Consider the following 23,394-nt stretch of genomic DNA (forward strand, 5'->3'; position numbering starts at 1 on the left):
GCCTTCAGCCTGCACAGTGCCTTAGGAAAGAACCACAGTGCAGCCAGAGAAGGAGACTGAGGGCGGGAGAGGTGACAGGAGTGTGCGTGGAGAAGGAGGGGAAGGGTTCGTCTTCTGGGATGGAGAATCACGATCTTTGAAAAAGCCCCCGCGGTGGCCCCGGGCACCGGGACCCTGGGCTGCACCGGAGAAAGGCCCTGAGACCCCGCCCTCCTCTGGACAGGACGGCCGATGGCTCCGCAGGGCCAGCCCATTTCCCATGCAGCGTTCCCGGGGACGGTGGCCAACCAGGGCGCAAGGCCTGTACCCAGTTCACACCGCACCTGCTGCCCTGCCTGTGAAAACCCGGAAAGATTAGCGCTTTCAGGGGAAGGGGTGACGGAGACAGAGTGCGGCCGCGGGAGGAAGGGCGCCGCTGTGGCACAGGGCTCAGTAGCGGCCAGGCTCAGGGTGAGCTGGGTTCTGAAGTCCGCCATTCCCGGCGCCCAGGGGAAAAGAGGCCTGCAGGCCGCGCAGCGCTGCCCTCCACTCTGGAGAAGAGGGTCCCCTGGCTGCTGCGACTGCGCAGTGCCCGCGGGGCGTGGGGGCCGAGGCTTTCCCAGGGGCTCCCCCCCCTTTCGCCTTCTCAGCTGCATTGGACAGGAGGTTCCTGGGCAAGGGGGGCGGGGGGAGCGAAGCGAAGGGCAGCACAGACCCTGGAGCAGGGAAAGCGCCTCCCGCCGCCCCAAGACAGGCGGGAGGTAGATGACTTTTTTAAGTCTGGATAGCCGTCTGCTTTTAGTAGGTACAGTTGTGTTGTACTTAGCGTCTCCATCTACTCAGTTACACAATCTAAACTGATTTGTGTAAAGCTTGAGTCATAGTTGTATTCAACTTGTTTCTTTAGTCAAAGAATCTGGTCATTGATTGCTGTATGCGAGTGCATTTTTTTGCATATGGGGTCACTCAGATAAAATTGTCATCAAAAAGATTTAGGCCCTAAATATTGAGACACTTCCTTGTCCTTGCATGTGCCTGTCACCTGTCGAGATGCCACGACTTTCCGTGGACTTGGGTACCTTTTCATTTCCATTATGCAGTGTATACTGCCAGTTGAGAGAGAACAAACAGTACAGAGTTCGCCTCTTGGAGCTTATAGTTGAGACTCGCAGTGGTTCTCAACCTTCTGGCCTTTAAATACAGTTCCTCATGTTGTGACCCAACCATAAAATTGTTTTCGTTGCTACTTCATAACTGTAATGTTGCTACTGTTATGAATCATCATGTAAATATCTGATATGCAGGATGGTCTTAGGCGACCCCTGTGAAAGGGTCGTTCGACCGCCAAAGGGGTCGCGACCCACAGGTTGAGAACCACTGGTTTAAAGACAATATGTGCTTGAAACATAATGAAATGTGAAGGAAGGAAGGAAGGAAGGAAGGAAGGAAGGAAGGAAGGAAGGAAGGAAGGAAGGAAGGAAAAGGGAGGAAGGAAAGAAGGAAGGAGGGAGGGAGGAAAGAAGGAAGGAGGGAGGGAGGGAAGAAGGAAGGAGGGAGGGAGGGAAGGAGGAAGGAAGGAAGGAAGGAAGGAAGGAAGGAAGGAAGGAAGGAAGGTAGGAAAAGGGAGGAAGGAAAGGAGGAAGGAAGGAAGGAGGGAGGGAGGGAGGGAGGGAGGAAGGAAGGGGAAAAGAGAAAAGAAAGGGGAAAGGAAGGGGAAGAGAACGTTAATTCATTTATATATTTATTCATTTGTTTATAAATTCATCAAATACTTGCTAAGGGGCTGTTATGTACAGGGCACTCTTTCTTCTTTTTTCAGTCTTTATTCTGTATTGTATTTGCCCCCCTTTCCCCATTGACCCCTGCTAGCCTGCCGCCTCCCAGCACCCTGCTGTCTGTGTCCGGGTGATGCATATGTGCATAGGAGTTCCCTGGCTGATCTCTGCCGCCCACCCTCTCTCTGGCGGGTGAGGGACTGAGTCCCTGTTGGAAGGGGTGCTGGAAGGGAGGTGCGCGGATGTCGGACGGGGTCAGGGGCGCAGCGCCCTTCGGTACCCTGGATGGCGAGGCTGTGGTTAGTGAGCGGCTTCCCCTCCGCACGTGTGCGTGTGTTTCTCTCTCTCGAGGAGGAGGATTTGCCTAATGGAGGAGCACTTTTTGTTTAAACTTCTGTGGCTTCTCTCTCCTTTTCTATGCCACTAAGTTTCATAGAATCTCAGGACTTGGTGGTCCCTGCGGCCCCACTTAGTGCAAAAGGAACCGTGAGCCGCAGGCACCCTGCTGCCGCTGCCGCAGGCCTTGTAAGCTGGCCGCTGTGTGGAGGCGGGTCCTCTTCATGTGTCTGTTCTCCTTCCCGTTGTGACCAAAGTCCATTCTCTCACACCCGTTGGTGACCAAACCCCTCGCCCCTGGGCCCCTGCTCCTCAGCCTTCTGCTGGTGGCGCCCAGCCCCGGTGTGGCACTCACCCCCCAACACTGCAGAGGCCCATCACACCACCCCCTGCGCCCAGCCTCCAGGGAGGGAGAGTCCAGGCCACTGGCTTGAGAGCATAGACATGCCCAGCCTCAGCTCCAGGTGCCAGAGGCGCGGGAGCTGGTCCGGTGGACACGGCGTGGACCAAGGGCAGAGAGAAGCGGGCAGAGGGGATAGGAAGGGAGGGGTGCGTTTTTGAGAGGAAATCGAGGAAAAGAAGAAAAGCTCTTTCATCTGAAGGGAGGGAGACCTGCACCAACGGTGACTGCCCAGCCTTGGTAAGTCCGCAGTCCCCGTGCTGCCGCTCAGGTGAAGTCCCTGCGGATGTTCCTCATGCTGTCCCCACCCTCCCTGCCAAGCACCAGGCCTCGCACTATCCTTAAATATCCAGCAGAATCCTTGTCTTATTTTAGAAGTGCTCTTATCCCCTTAGGCTGAGAAGGGAAACCCTCTTTTTTTAAAAAAAAACAAAAACAAAAAAATACCCACATATTTTTACTGATTTCAGAGAGGAAGGGACAGGGAGAGAGAGAGAGAAACATCAATGATGAGAGAGAATCATCAATCGGCTGCCTCCTGCGCGCCCCACACTGGGGATTAAGCCCACAACCCGGGCCTGTGCCCTGACCAGGAATTGAACCCTGACCTCTTGGTTCACAGCTCCATGCTCAGCCACGGAGCCACGCCTGCCGGGCAGGGAGCCTTCCTCTCTGTCCCCTGCCCTACCTGTCTGTCGTCTCTTTAATTCAGCAAATGCTCAGATGCTTGTGGTTCCAGGCCATGACCTCTCTGGGCACTAAGAGAGTCCCATGCCTTACCTCCGTCAGTGTGAATGTTGGAAACTTTAAAAGGAATCTTAAAATCAGTTCATGGGTTGTTACACCATGTGTGAAATTGTGAGTGCATGCGGAGCCAGATGCCATGGTAGCTGGCTCCCCCAGAGGCCTTCCCTCCCAGAGACAACAGCAGCAAAACATCCCAGACGCAGGCTGCCGAGTCCACAGATTAGGCCTCATGGTGACCAGGCTCCGTGTCCTCAGGAGGGATGGACGGCCACTTAAACTGATGAAAAGTAACTAATTACCACGTGAGCTGGAACTTTCTATACGCATCTTCTCAAGACCAGGCTGATTAGACCTCAGAAGGCGTCGCTGTCTCTGAGATGCATGCTTGCTTCCCAATTTCCCTGGAATCCAACCCAAACATCACCTGTGGCTTCTCCGTGCATGGCGACGTCAGAGCCCACCCGGGCACCTCACGCACAAAGCTGCTCACTTTCCTGTCTCCTTTCCAAAGTGAGACCCGCAGAAGCAGGAGGATGGCTTGGGAGGTAGGACCAGAAATCCAGAAGATGACTGGTGGGAGCAGGATGGTGGAGAGAAGACCATGGGCGGCAAAGGAGAGGTTGGGTGGGTTTAGAGCCGCAGCTCGATCCAGCGACTTGCATGGCATGACTTTCTCCCGGGCACAAGTTGTTGATGTTTCACAGTCAGACCTAGAGAGGATCAGAATAAGGGCTTTTAGGTTGTTTTCCCAAAGGCATTTTCCCTTCCTCTCTTTGTTCCCTGATTTACCATTGACAATGAGAATCGTGTCCAAGGTCCTCGAGCTCTAAAATTCTATTTATAGTTTTCAAACTATATTCCTGGTAGTCTTTTTTTAATCCTCACCTGAGGATATGTTTTTATTTATTTTTAGGTGGGGGGAGACAGAGAGAGAGAGAGACACTGATGTGAGAGACAAACATTAGGTGCCTCCTGTATGTGCCTGACCAAACCCGCGACCTTTCAGTGCCCTGGACGGCAGTCCAACCAGCTGAGCCCCGGCTGGGCTGCCAGTGTTTTTCAGGACCTTAACTGAAAGCAGGAAACACCTAGAGGTTAGTGCTCTGCTGCTGTGACGCGTACCCGCAGTCATAAGCCATCCGTGATGGTGGTTGTTGTTAGTGCCATATTGTTAAAGAAACTAGGGTATTTCATTCCTGTTTCCCTTTGTTCAGGTGAAGTGTGGGACTGGAGGGGTGGCGTGAGGCCCAGTCACACTGTGATACATGGCAAGGTCACGGAGAGCCCTGTGTCACGGGCAGGCCGGCGGCCTGCTCTCAGGGCTAGACAGACGCCGCGGAGCCGCGGGGCTGGGCAGCTCAGGTGCCTCTGCCTGGCGCTGCCGGGGAGCCCCCTTGGAACTGCTTGGGAACCGCAGGAGCCTTCAGAGTGGGAAGCAGAGACCGAAGGAGGTGCAGTCTGTCCCTGAGTGCTGACCACACCCTCCCCAGCCCCACGCCCCCCACGAACTAGCCTGTAGCCTCTCCACAGAAGACAAAGCTCGGCTGCTCTCAACGCTGGGTGTCGGGGAGAGAGGGCCTGTGGCTGTGAAGGAAAGAGATGATGGAGAGCTGGCGGGCCCCAGATGTCTGCTGGGCCGCCCAGTGTGGAAGGCGGTGATCTTGGGGGGCTGCCTCTGCCTGGCACGGCCTCCCGGGTAAGGGTCGCGGTAGAGGGACCGGTGCTCTGTATAAGCATGGACTCGGGTCTAGAGCCCTGTCTAGGGTGCTGCTTCCCAACTGCTTCTGAGGTTGCTGCTGCTGAGCTGCCTGTTCTGTCTGGGAGACGCGTCCGAAATGGCCAGCAGGGACCTGCAGGCCTCGGCTTCCCGGGCCCCCAAGCCAGAGCCTCCTGCAGGCTGGCCTGGCTCTGCGGCTGGGGCAGGCGAGGTGTGAGCCACTGCCTACCCACCTCCAGGTCACTGCTTTCTCCCCCAACAAAGGAGAGGCGACAGCAGGGCAAGTCCTCGGGGCGGCACATGGGACCAGGTGCCTTTTCACCCGGGAAGGGCCACCTGCCTTGCAGCGCCTTCTCCTCTCGAAAGTCCTTCACGTATATTCCCGTTAACAGTTCATTCCGTGCCTTCTCTCTCTGCAGCTTTTAAAAGTTGTCTTGAATACCTTGAGGGAGTTGAAATTTCCGAATGCTGGCTGGGTTACCAGCAGAGGGCAGGCGTCATGAAGGTTTTGACAGGAGGGCGTGTCTGTCTAGGTCACAGGAGGGTGGCCTTGCTGGGGAGGCAGACCTGGGAGCACCATTCAGAGGGCAAGCAGGGACACGCTCCCTGCGCCTCTTCGTCGCCTGCTGCACAGGACAGGTCTCCCGAAAAGCTGACTTTACTAAATAAAGGTGGCTAGTTGCCTTTACCTGATATTCAGCAATTTCTACATAATTAAATGGTAAAAAAATCAAATGTAATTTCATCCCCCATGAGCCATCTCTTCTTTCCCCTTCAGTGACCCAGTTCGGCTGCAGACGGCGGGCTTGCAGGGGCTGCGGCGCTGTCACTCTGCCTGGAGATAAGGACAGGCTCCTGATGGGCAGTGGTCCTTTCTCGGCATCTGAAGGAGGAAGCTCTCGGGAGACTTCCTTCCCTCAGTGCGCACCTCTGAGAACCATGCGCACTTCATTGCAATAGCGAAACCTGTTGTAGCAGCAGTTCGGTCTACGTTTCACATGGTGGTGAGACTAGGGAGTACAGTGTTAGGAGAGGGATCTGTTACTGTTGATCAGATGCAGAGTTAGGACAAAACGTTGCCATTTTTCTTTTCCGTATGTGACTTTGCTTACTAGTGGCGTTTTATGAACGCCTTTCCATTTAGAGTGAGAGGTTTGGAGCGGGGGAGTTAAATGTTTTCCATAGCTTACATACCTCTTCATATGTCATAAGGCACCTGAAGGTTGACAAGTCATGCCATCTATAAAAACGCAATATGCAAATCGACCAAATGGCTGAACAGCAGAACCACCGTCCAGACGACCACGCTATGACACCCACTGGTGCCAGGCCAGCCAAGGCGGGTGCAATGCAATTGGTTGGGGCCCCAGCCATCGCCCCACGATCGCCCTGCAGAGGGAGGCCCAGGCTACTGGCCAGCCAGCAGCACTGTGGCAGGTGGGTGGGGCCTCCCTCCCTACAGAGGGAGGCCCAGGCTACCCGACCTACAGTGCTGCCGTGGGTGGGCGGGGCCTCTCTCTGTGGGGTGATAGATAGGCAAGGAAATGTTTTTCATGAGGCATCCATAAACACTGACTGGAAAACACTGACTGTGAGAGGGTGCAGGCTGGGCTGAGGGGACCGCCCTCCCTCCGCCCCCCCCACCCTCCACTGAGTGCACAAATTTTGTGCACCGGGCCTCTACTGTAAATATAAGTTAACCAGGACACTGGCATTAGAAAATGTTGCATTAAATGAGGATGCTAATGGAAATTGGGAGGAAGTTATAAAGCGAAACTTAAACTCCTGTAGAAGCGGGAGAACTCATCCTTTCCTTTGGCCAAACAGGCACAGAAGGAAAACAGCCTAATCAATAGCTTCATGGCCAACACAGACAACAGAAACATACACGCAACCAGTGCAAAGCTACTGACTCCCCTCCCTCTACATCAGTGGTTCTCAACCTTCCTAATGCCGCGACCCTTTAATACAGTTCCTCATGTTGTGGTGACCCCCCAACCATAAATTTATTTTTGTTGCTACTTCATAACTGTAATTTTGCTACTGTTATGAATCGTCATGTAAATATCTGATATGCAGGATGTATTTTCATTGTTACAAATTGAACATAATTAAAGCATAGTGATTAATCACAAAAACAATATGTAATTATATATGTGTTTTCCGATGGTCTTAGGCGACCCCTGTGAAAGAGTCATTCGACCCCCAAAGGGGTCGCGACCCACAGGTTGAGAACCGCTGCTCTACATGAAGGATGTCCTGACTTGTGTTCTTAAGTAAAAGTTCCACTTAAATCGAGAAGGAACAGTGGCTCCTTGGAGACACATGCCCAAATCTTGGAAATGGGCATTGCTGTTGCCTGTCATTAACTCTAGTGGCTGCGGGTGGCAGTCCTGGCGAGGTGCCTGCATTGCACTATATTAGTTGGAAAGGGAGAGGAAATAAGCGCTAACACAAGTGTTGTTTGGAAGAAGATGGAGAATTGAGTTAAGGTCCTGGCCTCTCACCTTGCAGTTGATTTTCTGACCCGGCAGTTCATCCATTTTTATTTCACTGACTCTGGCAGATCAACTTTCCGGCAACAGAAACCGCAGGGTCTCCTATGAGGACACACACCTGACTTACCTGGGCGAGTCTTGGCCTCAGTGCTGCTGAAGTATGTGAGCCGGTCCGTTCCCGCGTCTTTCTCGGTTATTTCCAAGCAGCTCCTGGCAAGGCAGGCCCTGGGCCGGAGCCGGCCTCTCGGGCCAGGCCTGCTGCGGCCTCCTCGCCGCTGCGCGTGCCTCATGCACGGGAGTCCCGCCTGGCGCTCCTTCCCGACTCTTCCCTCATTCTCAGCTCGATGGGCAGGAAAACCTTTCACCTTCGTCTGTGGTCACAGCTAAAGCTCCGCAGAACCAAACATAACACATGATTTTAGTCCCAGGTGTGCTATTTGGTGGTTGGAGTTTGGGGTGGGATCCTAGTAATCTGTTCTTAAGTACACAGCCAGCGGCACAGTGGACTCATTCAGCAACTGATAGGTTTCCTAACATGTGGTGTTTGAACAAGGGCTGTATCTGTTGTGGGTGTTCGCTTAGGATGTGGGCATTAAAAATATTTCTAAGTACAGTACTTAGCATTTCCTTCACTCTTTTTTAAACAGTAGCCCCTCTACTCACTTTGTTATCCTGGCCTCTCTTTTCTGTAACTATTCAGTGTCTGCTCCCCACAGGACCTGTGGTGCTGGGTGTGGAAAAAAATCACTTTGCCTTTCAGAACCTCAGTTTCCTCCTCTAAAATGGGATTGCAATTTCTATTCAATTCTAAAGGCCTCCCCAAGTCAAATGCCTTCTTAATTTTTTGGCACTTGCCCAGCCTTTCCAAAAGGCCCTCGTGGTGCTGAGTAAGTGGCGTTAATGTTAATTAAGTCTTCGAGGTGACTGAGTTTTAGCATTTCCTATTGTACTGCTGGGGTGGGAGAGTCGAGTTCTCAGTGAGTCCCTGGAAGGGCAAGAGGACCCACACAGGAGGGGGTCCCTGGGAATCCAGAATTCATCGAAGTGGCCTGGCAGATACAGCTTCTCCACGTTCATCACTGAGGGGACATTTCCTTGCCTAGAAGTCCTCTCTGAGTCACTAGGCCATGTCTGGAGAGAGGACAGGGAGAGCTCCAGGTGGCCTCAGTTAGCTTGCTAAGCCACTTCCCTCACCACACTGTCGCCTCCCTTCTCCAACCAGCCATCCTCTAAGCACCACCCCCCCCCCAAGCAGCCTTCCCAGGCCTCCTGCTCCCACTGCTCCCCCCTCTGTGGTCCCATGTGCTTAAAAGCCAGCATCATGGTGCTTGTGTAACCGCCGCATTGCCTCACGCCAATATTCCGTGGAGACTCATCTCCCAGCTGGGTCATAGGCGTCTCTAATGTTTGTTGTTTGCTTGTTTATTTGTTTATTGTTGGTTTTGATGCTCTGGGACTATTAGCGATAAACACTGACCGGAAAACAAGGTAGTTAGTTCAACTTGTAAAAGCATGCATGAGTTTTATGGATGCCTCATGAAAAACATGTTTATTAAAAGAATGAATTGCTTGTTCAAAATGCACCCCGATTTTGTTCACAGACATTAAATCTTAAATAATTATAATACCCTTGAAAAAGTCACATGTGTATTTTTGAAATGACCATTTCCAGTTTCTGACTGTGCATTGGTTGAAGAGAACTTCCTATATTTTTACTTTCTGTCTGTGGGACCCTGCCAGGCCCTCCCAGTGGAGTGCCTTGTCTCTTTAAAAGTCAGAACTCTGAGATTCATGGTAAATTTGGGCAGATTCAAGGTGTTCCCCACTCCCTCCCCCCCAAAAAAAAGACCACCCTTTGTTCTCTATTGAATATTCATGAGAGGGCGGGGTCAAATTTTCCTGACCTGAAAAATTCCATTAATAAATTTGTTATCTGACACAGGAACACTTTAGCGGGGAGAGTGGCTGTGCTGGACTCATTTAACATCTGATCATGAGCTGACAGTCAATGGCTGCTTTTGTCTCTTTTGCAGCCAGATTAGTGGGGGATTGTCTGCTGACCTTATTGAAATTCAGGCATTGGCTTGATTGGAAATTTTATCAATATGCTTTTTGGTTGTAGTAATTTTAATTTTAACACCTAAAATGGAAAAATACTTTCAAGTAAACCTGGAATTACTGGGTTGTGGCTTTCTTAACTGAAGGAAAATAAGTAATTGTTGATGCCACTACTCTTTTTCCTTGAGTATTTTGAGAAAAATAATAAAAATGATTTGCTTGTGTTTTACGTCTAGGGCCCCAGGCCAAGGAGTTTCCCCCCAGTTACAGGTGTAAATGGAGGGTGCTTTCGAGAGCAGCCGAAACGGACCCACTTGGCCTGACACCTACGTTGTGCCAGTTGAGCCAATAGCGTATTTGTGACTTTAAAACCCAAGTACTCCGATTTAAATAGCACTGAAGACTAGCGACTGTTTCTGACAGAGGCCCTGTTACAGTGTCTGTACAGAGTAGCTTTTGTTGCTGTTGTATAAATAGGACAGGAATGTAAGGAATTATTTCTTAAGGGACCCGTCAGTTGCTTTCTTTGCAGCTGCCCTGGTGGAGGGCAAGCACTCGGTTTAGCGAACGAGGCCGCTGGTGGCCACGCACTTCCCGGCCGGCTCCGCCGGCACCGCGCACTGGGGAGCCCAAAGCCTGGAGGAGGCGGGAGGCCGGCCGCGAGCCGGTCCACGTGCAGCGAAAGTTCCCGAAAGGCCGCGTGGAGGGAAGCGCCCGGAGCCCGCACCCTCCCGGGCCTCGGCAGCTGCTGGGGGCGCGGAGTCCCCGCCGGGTCCCGGCGCCTCGGGAGATCGCCAAGGCGCACAACACGCAAGCGGCCGGAGCCGGCGGCGGGCCGAGCGCCCGCGAGGGGGCCGGGCGAGGCTCACCTGCCGGGCGCGGGGCGCGCGGGGCCCATTGTGTGGGGGGCGGCGCGGCGGCGGCAGGCGGGCTGTGATTGGCGGAGCGGGCGGGCGGGGGCCGGCGCGGCGCGGGTGGCAGCCCGCGAGCCGAGCGCCCGCGCGTGCAGTGCGCCGCGCCGAGGCCGCCGGACCCTCGCCCGCCCGCCCGCCCGGCCCCCGCCCGCCCGCGCCCCGCGCCCCGCGCGCCCGGCGGCTACATGGACGGTGTCAGGTGGGTCCCCGGGCCGCTCCGCGCCGCGCGCCCGCCGCCTCCGGGCGCTTCCCGGGGCCTCGCCGTGGCGGCCGCGCGGCGCCCGGCGTCGGAGTTGAGCCTCTCGGAGCAGCGCCGACACTTGAGGTCACCAACTTGGCGGGAGTTGCGCGGGGGAAGCGGCGGCGGCACGGGTGGGGCGCAGGCCTCTCCCGCTGCCGCCGGTGCGGGGCGGGGGCCGCGGAGTTGGAGGAAGTCCCGCCGCGCGGCTCGCGCGCCCCGGTTCCTTCGCGATTCCTTCCCCGCGGGGCTGGCCTGGCGCAGCCGCTGGGGTGCAGCCCCGCCACCCGGTTCGGGGGGACCCGGGTGTGAGCTGTGCCCCTGGGGAGCCTGTGAACGCACCGGGCGCCTTCGCCGGAGGGTGAGCGGGGCGCTGCTCTGGCCCCGAGAGTTTGTTCTGCGTCTGCGGGCTGTCGGCGTAGCGCCCGGAGGGAAGGAGCCCCCGGCCGGGGAGGGGAGGGAAGGGGAGGCGAGGAGGGGGACGAAGCCCGCCGCTCGCCGCGGAGCGGGACCCGCAGTCGGGGCTCCCCGCCGCGGTCGCGTTCCTTTGCGGGCCGTGAAGTCTGCGCGGCGCGGCCTCCTCCATCCCCGCGCCGCCGACTCCGCTGTCACCGCGCCCGGGGCCCGGTCAGCGGGAGGGGCCGCCCCCCACCCAGCGCGCGGCGGGGGCGCAGGGGAGCTTCGGAAGTGGGTGGTAAAGTTTTAGAGCACAGTACATAGGCACTCTTCCTCTTTGGGATTAACTCCTTCAAGGCCTGCATTATAAGTAAAATATTAAACTTCTATATTCCTGTCCGCACAGACCAAATATTCTAATCAAGCCAATTTAAAAATGCAAATCATCTCATTTCCATAGATTCCAGCATTCTGAAGTGACACATTTCTGGGGGAAATTAAGCCTGATAACAGGAAATGTGAATCATACTATCAGTGACTAATCTGCTTAAGGAAAAAAAATGTTACATTTATTTTATCATTAGGAAGTCCGTGTTAAAGAAGCCATTTTTTAAAAATCAAGTGAAGTTTTTATTTTAGAAGCAGCCCTGTATTGCTTTTTCTGTTGTTCATTTTTTTTTGTTTTGTCATAAAATTTTCAAGAGGGATGTGTGTGTGCCATTCAAGGTAGTGTATTCGGGAAAGTGTTCAAGCCAGGATGTCATTGCCAAAGCCCTCAAACACGATCACTTTAAGATTTTCGATTTGGATTTGATGTGTTGCTGCTGCTGTTGTTTAAAAGAATATTTCTTGAACGTTGACTCATCACTAAGTAAACCAAATGAAGACAGAAGCAGATTCTCCAAATTGGTACCTTTTGCATACATTGAAAAAGTGTCTACTTCTGTCTTATGTGATTCTTTGTTGCTGCCTGACACATTTCAGTGAAAATTGTGTAAAAATGAAACCAAAATACAGACTGTCTACTCAGAGACCCGACTGGCTGACTCTGGGATGTGATGGAGCTGAACTGAGAAGCAGCGGCTGACACTTGATAATCACAGTTGATTTATTGTTCATTAGGACTGCATTAGCCCTTTCAGGCCGGCCACTTATTTGTGTAGTGGCCTGTCAAGAGCCAGACTGCAAGCACCTGTCATTTCTAAGGCATGAGATAGGCAACAAATATTCATCTGATGCAAATGAAAATACGTGAAGGGCCACATGATTACACATTTTTTCTTTACCAATCTATAAGGAGAAAACTATTTTAAAGACTTTTTTTATACTCCGGGCTACTTATAGAGTGAAAGCAGTAGGCTTTATATTCTCTTATTTGCCCTAAGAACTTGCTTTTCTACCTATATGTGCTGCTCATCTGATGAAAAGTTGGTCAGTAAAGGAAATGAGAAACATAGCATGTCAATTATTTACTCGGAGTAATTCAAGAAAGGTAGGCTTTCTGTTTGTGTTGTATTTTAAAATAAACATTTCATTAAATGAAACTAATAAACATGGGCTGATTATATGAAAATGTGATGACATCATAGCTAAGCTATGATAATGTTGGATAATAATGTCAAGTGCATTTTCTGCAATGTGTTTCACTCTCGATTTTTTTCTTCCCTCCTTGGAAGGGAATGATCTCATGACATATAATAGAAAACAACTGAAGTGTCAAAAGAAAACAAAATTGGTGAACTTTTTTGTCTGCAGCCATAGAAACGCATATTAACTCATATTTTCCCAGAAGATGGACTGGAAACATTCTGCATGAGGGTATATAGTGTATTGTCTTCTCAGAATTTTCATTTGACAGGGATTTTAGAGGCTGTGATCTTAATTAAATCTCAACTAGCTGAAATAATGCATCTAAAGGCATGCAGTGTTGCGTAACCTTGCTCAGTTGGTAAACCATAAATCATCAGAAAGCTTGTGATAGGAATGGTTGGCTTGAATTTTTTGCAGTTAAGTGTACCTCAAAAAACAAAACCCTGCCATCGCTGCTTTGTATTTGCACGTTGTCAGGAGCTGTCATTTGAAAGGTAAACTCTTTCAAGACACTGGCCAGTTATACAACTTTCCAGCCAGCCTCCACACATTCGCAAGATACAGAAAAATTAAAATCCAGATTAATTAAAAGCAGTGAAATGACAGATTTATCTGGGCTAATGTGGCAGAAGTGTGTTTGAGTTCATTGTGTTTCTGAAACAGCCAAGGGAGAACATTGTAACCAGCTTCTGAGCTTGATATAAAATTTGAGTAAAATCTGAATTGGCAAAAAGAAGGTTGAGCAATTCATTTTATTATGTGGTTTAGTTGTAGATGAACATCACTAAAGAGAAACTTAAAACTATGTTCTTAGTAACTGGGCAAGTATAATAACCAAGTAGAGTCCACTTCAGGTGGTTCTTTACGAAGGTAGCGAGGGATAATGCAGCAACAGATGATGAGAGAATGTTCAGGTAAATAAATACCTAGTGCCTGTGCATGTTACATGTTAAAATGTGAATTCCATGACAAGACGTTCTAATCATTAAATGGCTGCCAACTAGTCCAGGTTTTACAAATCCTAGTGCTTGTAAATACTGGGTTATTTACCGTTCGTACCTTTAAACATGTTTTTAACTGCTGCATTTGTGGTTCACATGCATTCTCCAGTAGGAGATGCTGAATAAAAACAGCCATTCTGTGATACGTTGATTTTATGTCTCTGTACACATTATTTCCTACGAGTCTAGGAGTTATGTTCTGATGATCTGTAGATGTCTCAGGGCAAAGGCATGTAGTTTTATGTGTACCTGCATGGCTAGATTGGGGTAGTCTTAGCTCCCTAGGCTAAATTTGTTTTTGTTTAGTGTGAAAGGTTCCTTTTCTTGGAAGCGGTATGATATTTCTGGGCATTTGTTTTACTCATTGAGGAGTGTGCAGTACGTTTTTTTCCTTCTCATAAAATTCAGCTTTATTTTATTTAAGAAAAAAGAAAGCTCGGGTACCTCTTAGCTAAACAGTCCTCTGGGGAATTATTTGGAAAGAGGTAAACTGGCCTCGACTTCAGGATTGTAGGAATAATCTTCTTTGAGTCCCTCTTCCAGCCTGGCAGTTGTTTGAAGAGACGCTAATTTAGAATGAGGAAAATGAAGAACAAACATGCATTGTGCCTCATTTTCAAATCCCGTTAAAAGCATGAGGAGGCGGGCTAAATGTTGTGGTGCACTTTTTTTAGAATACCTTGGTATCATGTTTTAATTTTTAAGTTTTATCTTGCCCTCCAATCTGAGACATCATTGTTCAAATAACTGAGAACAAGGTAAGTCAACAACATCAAAAAGGTCGGCTTCTCTGATTTCTCAAGGGCTTGTTATTTTGTACTTCCCAATTCTATTTGATGTCTTGACAAAACAAGATGACACAGGGGAGAATACATTAAATTTTGATTTTTTTTTTTTTCATCTAACCTGTTACAGTTGTGGCAGCTTAATTTCTCATACTTTCTCCTGAAGATGGCTTTTTGTAAAATTACTCTTAATTGTCACACTGCTTCATGAGACGTGTCCTCACAGCTTTCCCATTTGCCTGGATTTTGCTAAGTATTTTTGAACATATTTTGACCTTTAACACATTGGGAGCTTTTGGTTGGGCTTTGTCTTCATTAGAAATAAATCAGTGAATGGTGAGATTGTCAAAGAAGCAACTGATGTTTTCTCATTAGAATCTAATTTGCACCCCTTAGCTTAACTGTGATGTATAAGGTGAAGGTGATGGGAATACGTGTGAGAAACTGCACAATTTGAGAAACTGAAGTTGTAATTCTAAAAAAAAAGTTGTAATTCTAAAAAAAAAAAAAGTCCTTACCCAATTTTGGAATCATCTAATTTTGGCCTACCTACATGCTTCAATTCAGTTATAGTCCCCTTTCTGCCTCAATAATGTGGAGGGCAATAGATATTTGTACTTAAGCTCCCCCTGATATTGTCTCTGCTGGTTAAAACATGAAGAAAGCAGAGCTATACTTTTAATTCTCAGTCTTAGAAAAATCTCTTATTGACAAAAGATAAACATTTTATTTTTCTGCATTTAATAGTATTCTTTGATTTAAGCCATATCTACAACTTAGGCTTCATTCTGATCGTGTATGTGTCTCAGAGAGGATTGAGACTTATTTAGCCAGGGCCTCATTCTTCCCTTCCAGACCTCAGAATCTGGACAGAATCGTTTCTGTGGTTCTCTGAGCTACTTTGGAATACTTCTCCCTTCCTATTTGCAGCACTTAAACATGATTTTTGTTATTAATATAAAATGTCATGGCAGCTTTAATTCACGTGTACTGAAATTTTTCCATCCCTCCTACAGGAGGAAGAGATTGAGGGAAGAAAAAGTCTTCATTTTTCTTGATTTAAATAATAATAATATTAGGTTGGCAACATCTGTGCTTATTGGATGATTATTTTCATGTTTAACAATTGCTAATGGGAGAAGTGATTTAATTTATGTAAACTTTACATTTTTATGCAAATGAAGCTGATATTTATTGGAGCTAAGACAATTCTGCTGGCGCTTACTGAGTAACCTTGTGTGCAGGGGATGTTAGAGGACAGCAGTGGAGGTCCCACTGCCTCCTCTGCTGTAAACAAACAGGAATTTCTGCTCCTCTTTCAATCTAAAGACGAAAGAAGAGCTGGAGGGCCTTGCTGGAGATTGCTCCTTAGGGCTGACAACCTGGAGAGCTCCTGATCGGCAGGCAAGTCGGCCACACAACCCTTTCTGAGAGAAAGATGGCCTTTCTTGATAGATCACAATAAACAACATGGCAAAAAAATGAAAGGCTAATTGCATTTTAAAGAGGCCTTTTTTCTAAAATTTTAATAGGTAGTTGTATTGTTACTGAGAGAACAGTTATGCTAATGACTCACTGCTTAGCCGATTTTGCATTAATATAACAACCATTACCTGCCTTCATGCTTCCTACAGTATTGTGGCAAAGTAGCTGAGTCTAAAGGAGTTATACAAAAAGCAGAATTCTATAATGAAACAGAATTATACTTCCCACATGAATAGTAGGCTTTATTTTTTTAAGACTGAAATATTATGTCAGAAATGTATTTTCTTTCCTCTGTGATACAGGTACCTAGCATGGTATCTCCGTGTGTGTGTGTGTGTGTGTGTGTGTGTGTGTGTGTGTGTGTATGTGGTGTTCTTTCTAGATACCATGAGGAATGGATAGAAGCTTCCTAACTTTTCTGTTTGACAATATGCCAGTTGTAGTCATTGGCTTATTAATTATGAAAACTGTTGTCTTTCTCAGGACAGTGGTGGCGTTTCTTCTACATAGGCTTCTATTCTGTATGGCTTTGTAAAATTTGACATAGTTCTGTGTGTGCGCGTGTGTGTGTGCGTGTGTGTGTGCGTGTGTGTGTGTTTTGTGTTTTGTTTTTTTTTAGCAGAGCCATTTTCTTTGGTTTTGTTTTGATATTCTGGAGCCTTCTAATTTAATTTGATTTGCTCTGGTTATTTGATGAACTAGTGCCGAACCTGGTCAGTTAACATCCAAACTCAACCCAAGGTCTCTATGGCACTCCAGTTTCCTGGGGCATACGTGTGGTAAAAGGCCAGAGATTAAAAATGGTTTCTAAATTATTAATCCAGATAATTGAAATAACTGTACTTAAAATGTTTTATCTTCTCATTTTTATTATTTCTACACATAGCAATTATGAGAAGAAGTTGACGAACCAATTTCTGTGTGTACACTGGATAGTATTTCCTTGTAGATAAATGAGTATAAACTAAAGAGAAAGCAAAAAAAACGATAAAGTGTGATTTTCAGTATTTATGTTGTATCTTCTCCCCTCCCACCCAATTCCTCCAATTGTCTCCTAGATTAAAAATAAGTATTGTTTCTATGGGTGTTTTTATTTGTTAGCCTTTAAGATTTTTTCCCCTTCCCATCACATACCATGCCCCTTAGGAATAAGAGAAAACAGTAATACAAGCCATTTTATTTTATTTTATTTTTATTGCTTAAAAAATATTACAAAGAGTAGTACATTTGTCTCCCCCCGCCCCAACCTTCCCCCAGCCTCCCCCCGCCCCCAGTGTCTTGTGTCCATTGGTTATGCTTACATGCATGCAGACAAGTCCTTTGGTCATTTCAGTGGTCTTCTAGCGTTCAGACGCTAGAGTCATTGTGAAGTAAAAGGGTCTGCATCAGGCAGCATGTATACCGCAGTGGAGGGGCTTTTAGCAGCACTTGTTTGTGCTGACAACGTTTTGCCACTTTCTGGCATTAAGGTGGCAACATGCCCATACTAGCAGCGTCCCATGGCCCAAGCTCAGCTGTGTTTCTGCCACTCGGGCAGGTTTATGCACACCTGGGGTCGGCCACTCCCAGTTGGTATCAGTCAACAGTGTGTCACAGAGTGTGTGTGTGTGTGTGTGTGTGTGTGTGTGTGTGTGTGAAATTCGGTTTTGTATGCTAGCATTCTTTAAATGTCTGCCACAAGTTTAATTTGCATTTCTGATCCCTGAAGGCAGCTAGACAGAATCATTCTAGTTCTTCATAAATTTCCTTCTATGATTCATTGTTAACTGAGAAAACATACTCATTTCTAGATACTCAAACAGTTAAGGTAGTTACAGTATCGCAGACATAATCTTTTTTCATTATATTTAAATTGTCATTTGAGAAAGAAATCAAGAAATAGGTTGAACTCCCAGTTAAGACATGAGCCTTCTAACACAAAAAAAAACATCAGAAATTACTGTGTGTCTTTTCTCAAGGCGGGTAAGTGGATGGCATAGAATTAGGAGCCAAAAGTTCTAGTTTTGCCTGAATACTCTCAAAGAGGGGCCCATAAATATTAGAACACTGTAGTTAAAAACTCACATGACTGTTTTAAATACTATTGATTTAAACCACTAGCTAGGTTTTATGAATCACAGTGTAATTTCTGAGCTTTGACCATATTTCTCAATGCTAAAGCACTCTCTCTTGTGTGCCTTTAGCCGCTTTCCAGACATTCAACACAGGATTAAATGATAGTAGTTACAGTGATCAATAGGTTAAGACGGTGCAATCCCTCTTGCTGCTAATGACCTCGGTAGTAATGGGCAATAAAGTGCGGGCCCTAACAGCCTCTCGCTGGTGCTCATGCCCTTTGGTTCCTGGTGTTCGTAGGGACCGGCTGCACGAGAAACTTGGACATTGGGAGTTAAGGGAGTGGATATCTAGGCTATAATTTTTAACTATTTAAAGCCTTAAACTGTGCCCCCCCCTTTCCTACCCCATAATGCTTTCTGTCCATTTGGGTATGTTTGCTAAAGCTTTCCATAACCAATTTCATGACATGTTGGAACTTTAGGGAAAGGAAATCTCAGTTTTAACACATTTGTAAATAAGCTCAAGTCCACTTCGGAGGCCCAGAGCTAACTGGTGTTAGATGTGGTTTCAGAGATAAAAGCAGAGGTAGGGCCACTGGCTGTGAGAGCCCCTCGTGATGATTCAGAACCGTCCCCCTCTTTTTCCTTGGGCTGTGCCTGCTGCTTTCAGCACCTCCATCGAATGTCCAAAGGGGAAAAGGAGAGACCTATGTTCCCTTGTTTGTTCTGTAACACAGCTACAAAAATGGAATAAATAACTATGGGAAGAGTTAAATTATTGGCTGTATGTAAGGGTTTCAAAATTATCTTTATAGATGTCAGCCTTCTTTTAACTTTTTAAATTGATTTTATTGAAGTATGATTTACATACTATAAATAAAATGCACTCATTTTACCTGCACAGTTGGAAAAATTTTGATAATTTTATACATCCTTGTGACTACCTCTCGATCAAGGCAGAGGGCGTTTAGAGTAGCCCCAAAAGTTCCCTCGCAGTCTTTCTAGCATAGGCTTTCCACAGTTGTTTTAAAAATTCCAACCAAGATGCTGTTGCTATGATGATTTCTGTTGTAACACTGTTAACTTCGTGTTCATCACCAGTTCAGATCTTACACCACCCTATTCCTGTCCATTTTCCTGTTCATCACCATCAGAAATTTGGCTCAAGGATATTTATATTGTACATCATCCAAGAAACACAGAGGAAAAAAGAAACCTTAAACTTGGTTCTTTTGTTTGCTTAATCAAGTGTCCCTGTATGATGATGCAACTCTCAAGGAAAAGTAAACTTCTATTGTGATATGTTAGCTTTACAGCTCAAGATAGTGATTGGCACCCAGATACATATTGAAAATTTCAAAATGCTTTTTCTTATATGAACACAAAGTAGAGTAACTGGGATTAATGTCTAGATGGCTAGGTGTGTTGATGGATTTTTCTTGGTGTTGGCCCTAGAGCAGCGGTTCTCAACCTGTGGGTCGCGACCCCTTTGGCTCTCGAACGACCCTTTCACAGGGGTCGCCTAAGACCATCCTGCATATCAGATATTTACATGATGATTCATAACAGTAGCAACATTACAGTTATGAAGTAGCAACACAAATTATTTTGTGGTTGGGTCACAACAGGAGGAACTGTATTTAAAGGGCCAGAAGGTTGAGAACCACTGCCCTCAGTGGGAGTCCACTGAGAACCATTGTGGTATTTTGTGCTTCCAGGTGTCTTTTTAAGAGGATAATTTACCACTCATATACATCTGTCCCTTTCTGCATGTAAAAAAATTCAGACATTCCCGTCTGCTTTAAATTACAATGTATCTACATCTACATTTGAAAGGCCGCGCAATCTGAAGATTCCGTGGTGACCTTCTGGAGTTGGGTTAGTGAAAATTTTCAAATGTTCTGGGTAGTGTTTTCCAAACAATGAGAAACTTGCACATAAACATCCTCACACAGAAACATGCCTGCGACAGCAGTGAAGGGTGTTTGCTGTACATGGATCTGACCTTCAGGAACCATTTTTAGTTCATCAAAATTAGTGATGCTGAGAAATCGGGACATCAGTGCATAATGACTGTGAAATTAGGAATGAGAGCTCGCTATGCAAATGACAGGACAAATCATGTGAAAAAGTCAAGATAAACTGCATATTAAGACATTATGTTACATAAAATTAATTCTGCATTTCTCGCTTTTGCTTACTGCTGCCCTGAAAGATTTTTTAAACTCTTTTATCTTCTGATCAGCTATTGTCTGCCGGATTTTTTTTAAGTGGCACATAGGCAAAGTGCAAAACATGTTATTACCTTTTATTGTAATGCATGAGATGACAGCAGATCCTTTTTAACAAAGTATATCCTTTACTGCTTCTTGCTGTCACATGTTTGATTAAAAACTAAAGAAAAGTACGATGCTTAAATATTACTGTTAGGAGACATACAGGTTTTGTCTTTTCTTTTTTGTTGTGTTTTTTTTTTTTTTTCCTTATCTTTTTTATTTGGGGGTGATTTTTCATGAAACAGTCTTCTTGTATTACGGGGTCTGACAAAATGGTTCTCATGTAGTCTGCAAATTAGACACAAGTGCAGTGATTATTTTGAATAGCTAAATTACATTCTCGAAAGCTTGCAGAATTCATAGCATTGTCATTAGGTATCCGCTTGAATACAATTTGTGTAACCTTGGCCAAGACAGCCTGTCATTTTAATGTCAGTGTTTTATCTGAACAAGACATCATCCTTTCAGATACAGTGTGCAGGTTCCTTGCCGAGATGCCCGTGCAGAAACGTGTTAACAGTTGCAAATATGAAATGCTATCAAGTTCATCACTGGAGCTGTTTGTCACTGAAATGTCATGGGAAGCAGCTCGACTGGTATCACACAGAGTCTGGAGGAATTGAGACATCTGTGTGCGGGGAACAAGGAAGGGGAAAGGCATCATAGGAAGGCCTGTGCTGAGGGCAGGAGGTGCGCCCAGGGGTCAGCCATGCACAAGGCCAAGCGTTCCTTGATCTGATCGTCCTTAAAATCGCGATCCACAGAGGCAGTGGCTCCTGGGAGCTCCAGCTGTGGAGCACTGGTTCCCATTTGCCTTCTTCTCTAAAACAAAATTTGTTTGTGTTAACTTCATTGTGACGGGAAACTCATTCTTAACAAGAAATTGAGACTGTTCTAACCTACCTTCAGATCTTCCTGAGTCCTTGTCTGCTTGCAAGACTGCCTGGAACAGCTGTCAGTGCTGCAGAGGTTTCTTTTGTTTTTTTGTGTGTGTGTTTTTTTTTACTTGAAATGAACTTCCTAATAGATTCAATAGGATCTGTTGCTGCATCCCTTCTGGATCAGCACACCGCGCGGGAAATCGGTCAGTTCTTGAAGCCCGGCCTGCCGCTGCTGAGCCTGGAAAGGCTGGTGCTGTGTGCGTGTGGTTCCCTGGTCCTGCTCACGCTGTGTTAACCTTCCAGGTGCCCGTGTCAGTGGCTATGATGACACCTCAAGTGATCACCCCCCAGCAGATGCAGCAGATCCTGCAGCAGCAAGTGCTGAGCCCCCAGCAGCTCCAGGTGCTCCTGCAGCAGCAGCAGGCCCTCATGCTCCAGCAGGTAACCCCCTCCTCTGCTCCCTCCTGCGCACCTGGTCCGCGCTCCTCCTGGAAGCACAGGCGGAGCCCAGGGTGGGGCAGCCCCTGGGCCCTGAAGAACCAATGGGCTGCATCCCCAGAAAGAGCCCCTGCGCAGCCACTAGGTCTGGCCGGGAGAGCCCCTGGACTGAGATTAGGGCTGTAATGGGACTAGGTAGAAATAAGACCTTTCAGGCTCGTGTGGCTTTGCAGTCTTTTATTTGGTAAGCCCGGGGCTTCTAAACGTGGGAATCAAAGCAGAGCGGAGCCTTGGGAGCAGCGGATGGGGCAGCTCTCGCAGTCCCATTTCAACTGGAAGCTTAGAGTTTTTCTTTCAAACACAAAGACCATTTTGGGGTTGGCTAATTGTAAGGTACACAGTTGACTTTATTCTTTCACCTGTGCTGATGCCGAAATGAATTCCTGGCTGCCACTGTACCATGGAGACCTAATCTTCAGACTTCATGGACCCCTGCACGCAAAGGATGAGACCGAGTACTGCGGTGGCCGCGCTGCGGGCAGGTGTGGGCCGGGCAGGCGTCCGGGAGGCTGGCCGCCCTCTGACGTGTGTGCGCACGCGGGGCCAGCCCCGCTCCCAGCCCGGTCACTGAGAAAGCGCGGCCTGTTTCGCAGGAGAGATTCACCAGACTCGCAGCAAGGGCGTTTTCCTTTGTTGTACAATCAAAGGTCATCCCTTGCCTTATTTTAATTAGTTTGTGTGGAAAATGGTATGTTTTTCATCAGTTCATTTGGGGGATTACTTTTCAAACAATAATGCCAAGAATAGTCAGTGTGCGCTGAAATTTATTGTCGAGTTTCAAACTAAAGGTCAGGCCATTGCAGATAAAAGGAGGCTGTTCCTCACATCTCAGTGTGTGTACGGCACCGAGAGGGACCGTGGCGGCGCCGCCCCTGACTCACCTCCTCTCTTTTCTTTGTAGCAGCAGCTTCAGGAGTTTTATAAAAAACAACAGGAGCAGTTGCAGCTTCAACTTTTACAACAACAGCATGCTGGAAAACAGCCTAAAGAGGTACCGACAATACATATTTTACTTTCAAACCACAGATCCCAGAGGACTATCTAGTGGCTATTAAACTGTCATTCATCTTTTAAATGATTGCACAACTGAGCTGACTCTATCGTTCTCAGCTTCCAGACCGAGAGTTATTGTCCTGTTTTCGCTCTGGTTTTTCTGGGTTCCATTTGTTTGCTGACACGTATTTTATAATCCTGGTGCAGGTGTACCTCCTGGGAGCACTGGGCGGGGGATCCTGGGCAGAGCCTTCAGGCCCCTTTGCAAGATGGACCTGGGGGAAGTGAAGTGCTTTCAGGAAAATTTGATTTGGACACACACTTGATTATTGTATCCAGCTCAGAGAGCTTGGGTGTGTGCTGAGGTTGGATAACCAGAAAGTTCGAGCAAGCCCTGGCCCGTGGGGCTCAATGGTTAGAGCGTCGGCCTGCACGAGAAAGGGCCTCGGGATGGATTCCTGGTCAAGGGCACATACCTGGGTTGCAGGTTTGATCCCCAGTAGAGTGCATGCAGGAGGCAACCAATTGATGTGTCTTCTCACATGGATGTTTCTCCCCCCTCCCGTCCTACTCTCTTTAAAAAAAAAAAATCAGTGGAAAAAGTATCCTCAGGTGAGGATTTACAAAAAAAGAAAGTTAGAGCCAGATTCTCCATCCCACAATCTCAGTTTAACTTTTCATGCAAGTTGTACGTATCAGAACTGCTGAAAGCAAGTCTGCAGTGGCACAAGCTAGCATTAGAGGAGTCTCTCACCCGGATTGTATGTGTT

At 47.6% G+C, this 23,394-nt stretch overlaps 1 protein-coding gene across 20 annotated transcripts in view; it reads left to right on the forward strand.

The window, feature by feature from the left end:
• Positions 1 to 23,394, forward strand: part of FOXP1 (forkhead box P1) — a 569,896-nt gene that overhangs the window by 455,780 nt on the left and 90,722 nt on the right. For 14 of the 20 annotated variants that reach the window (XR_004971439.1, XM_036331568.1, XM_036331569.1 and 11 more), the window contains 2 exons: positions 21,437 to 21,574; positions 22,533 to 22,622. Coding sequence is in view for 19 of the 20 variants with exons in the window: in XM_036331568.1 (XP_036187461.1) it covers positions 21,437 to 21,574; positions 22,533 to 22,622 (228 nt within the window). In the remaining variant the exon portion in view is untranslated. Of the gene's footprint in view, positions 1 to 10,560; positions 10,624 to 10,728; positions 10,750 to 10,777; positions 11,024 to 11,184; positions 12,551 to 21,436; positions 21,575 to 22,532; positions 22,623 to 23,394 lie in introns of those variants that run through there. The other 6 variants (XM_036331562.1, XM_036331565.1, XM_036331575.1 and 3 more) reach the window with 5 other exon arrangements.

Source organism: Myotis myotis, unplaced genomic scaffold (genome assembly GCF_014108235.1).
Source record: "Myotis myotis isolate mMyoMyo1 unplaced genomic scaffold, mMyoMyo1.p scaffold_m19_p_13, whole genome shotgun sequence".
Taxonomy (NCBI): domain Eukaryota; kingdom Metazoa; phylum Chordata; class Mammalia; order Chiroptera; family Vespertilionidae; genus Myotis; species Myotis myotis.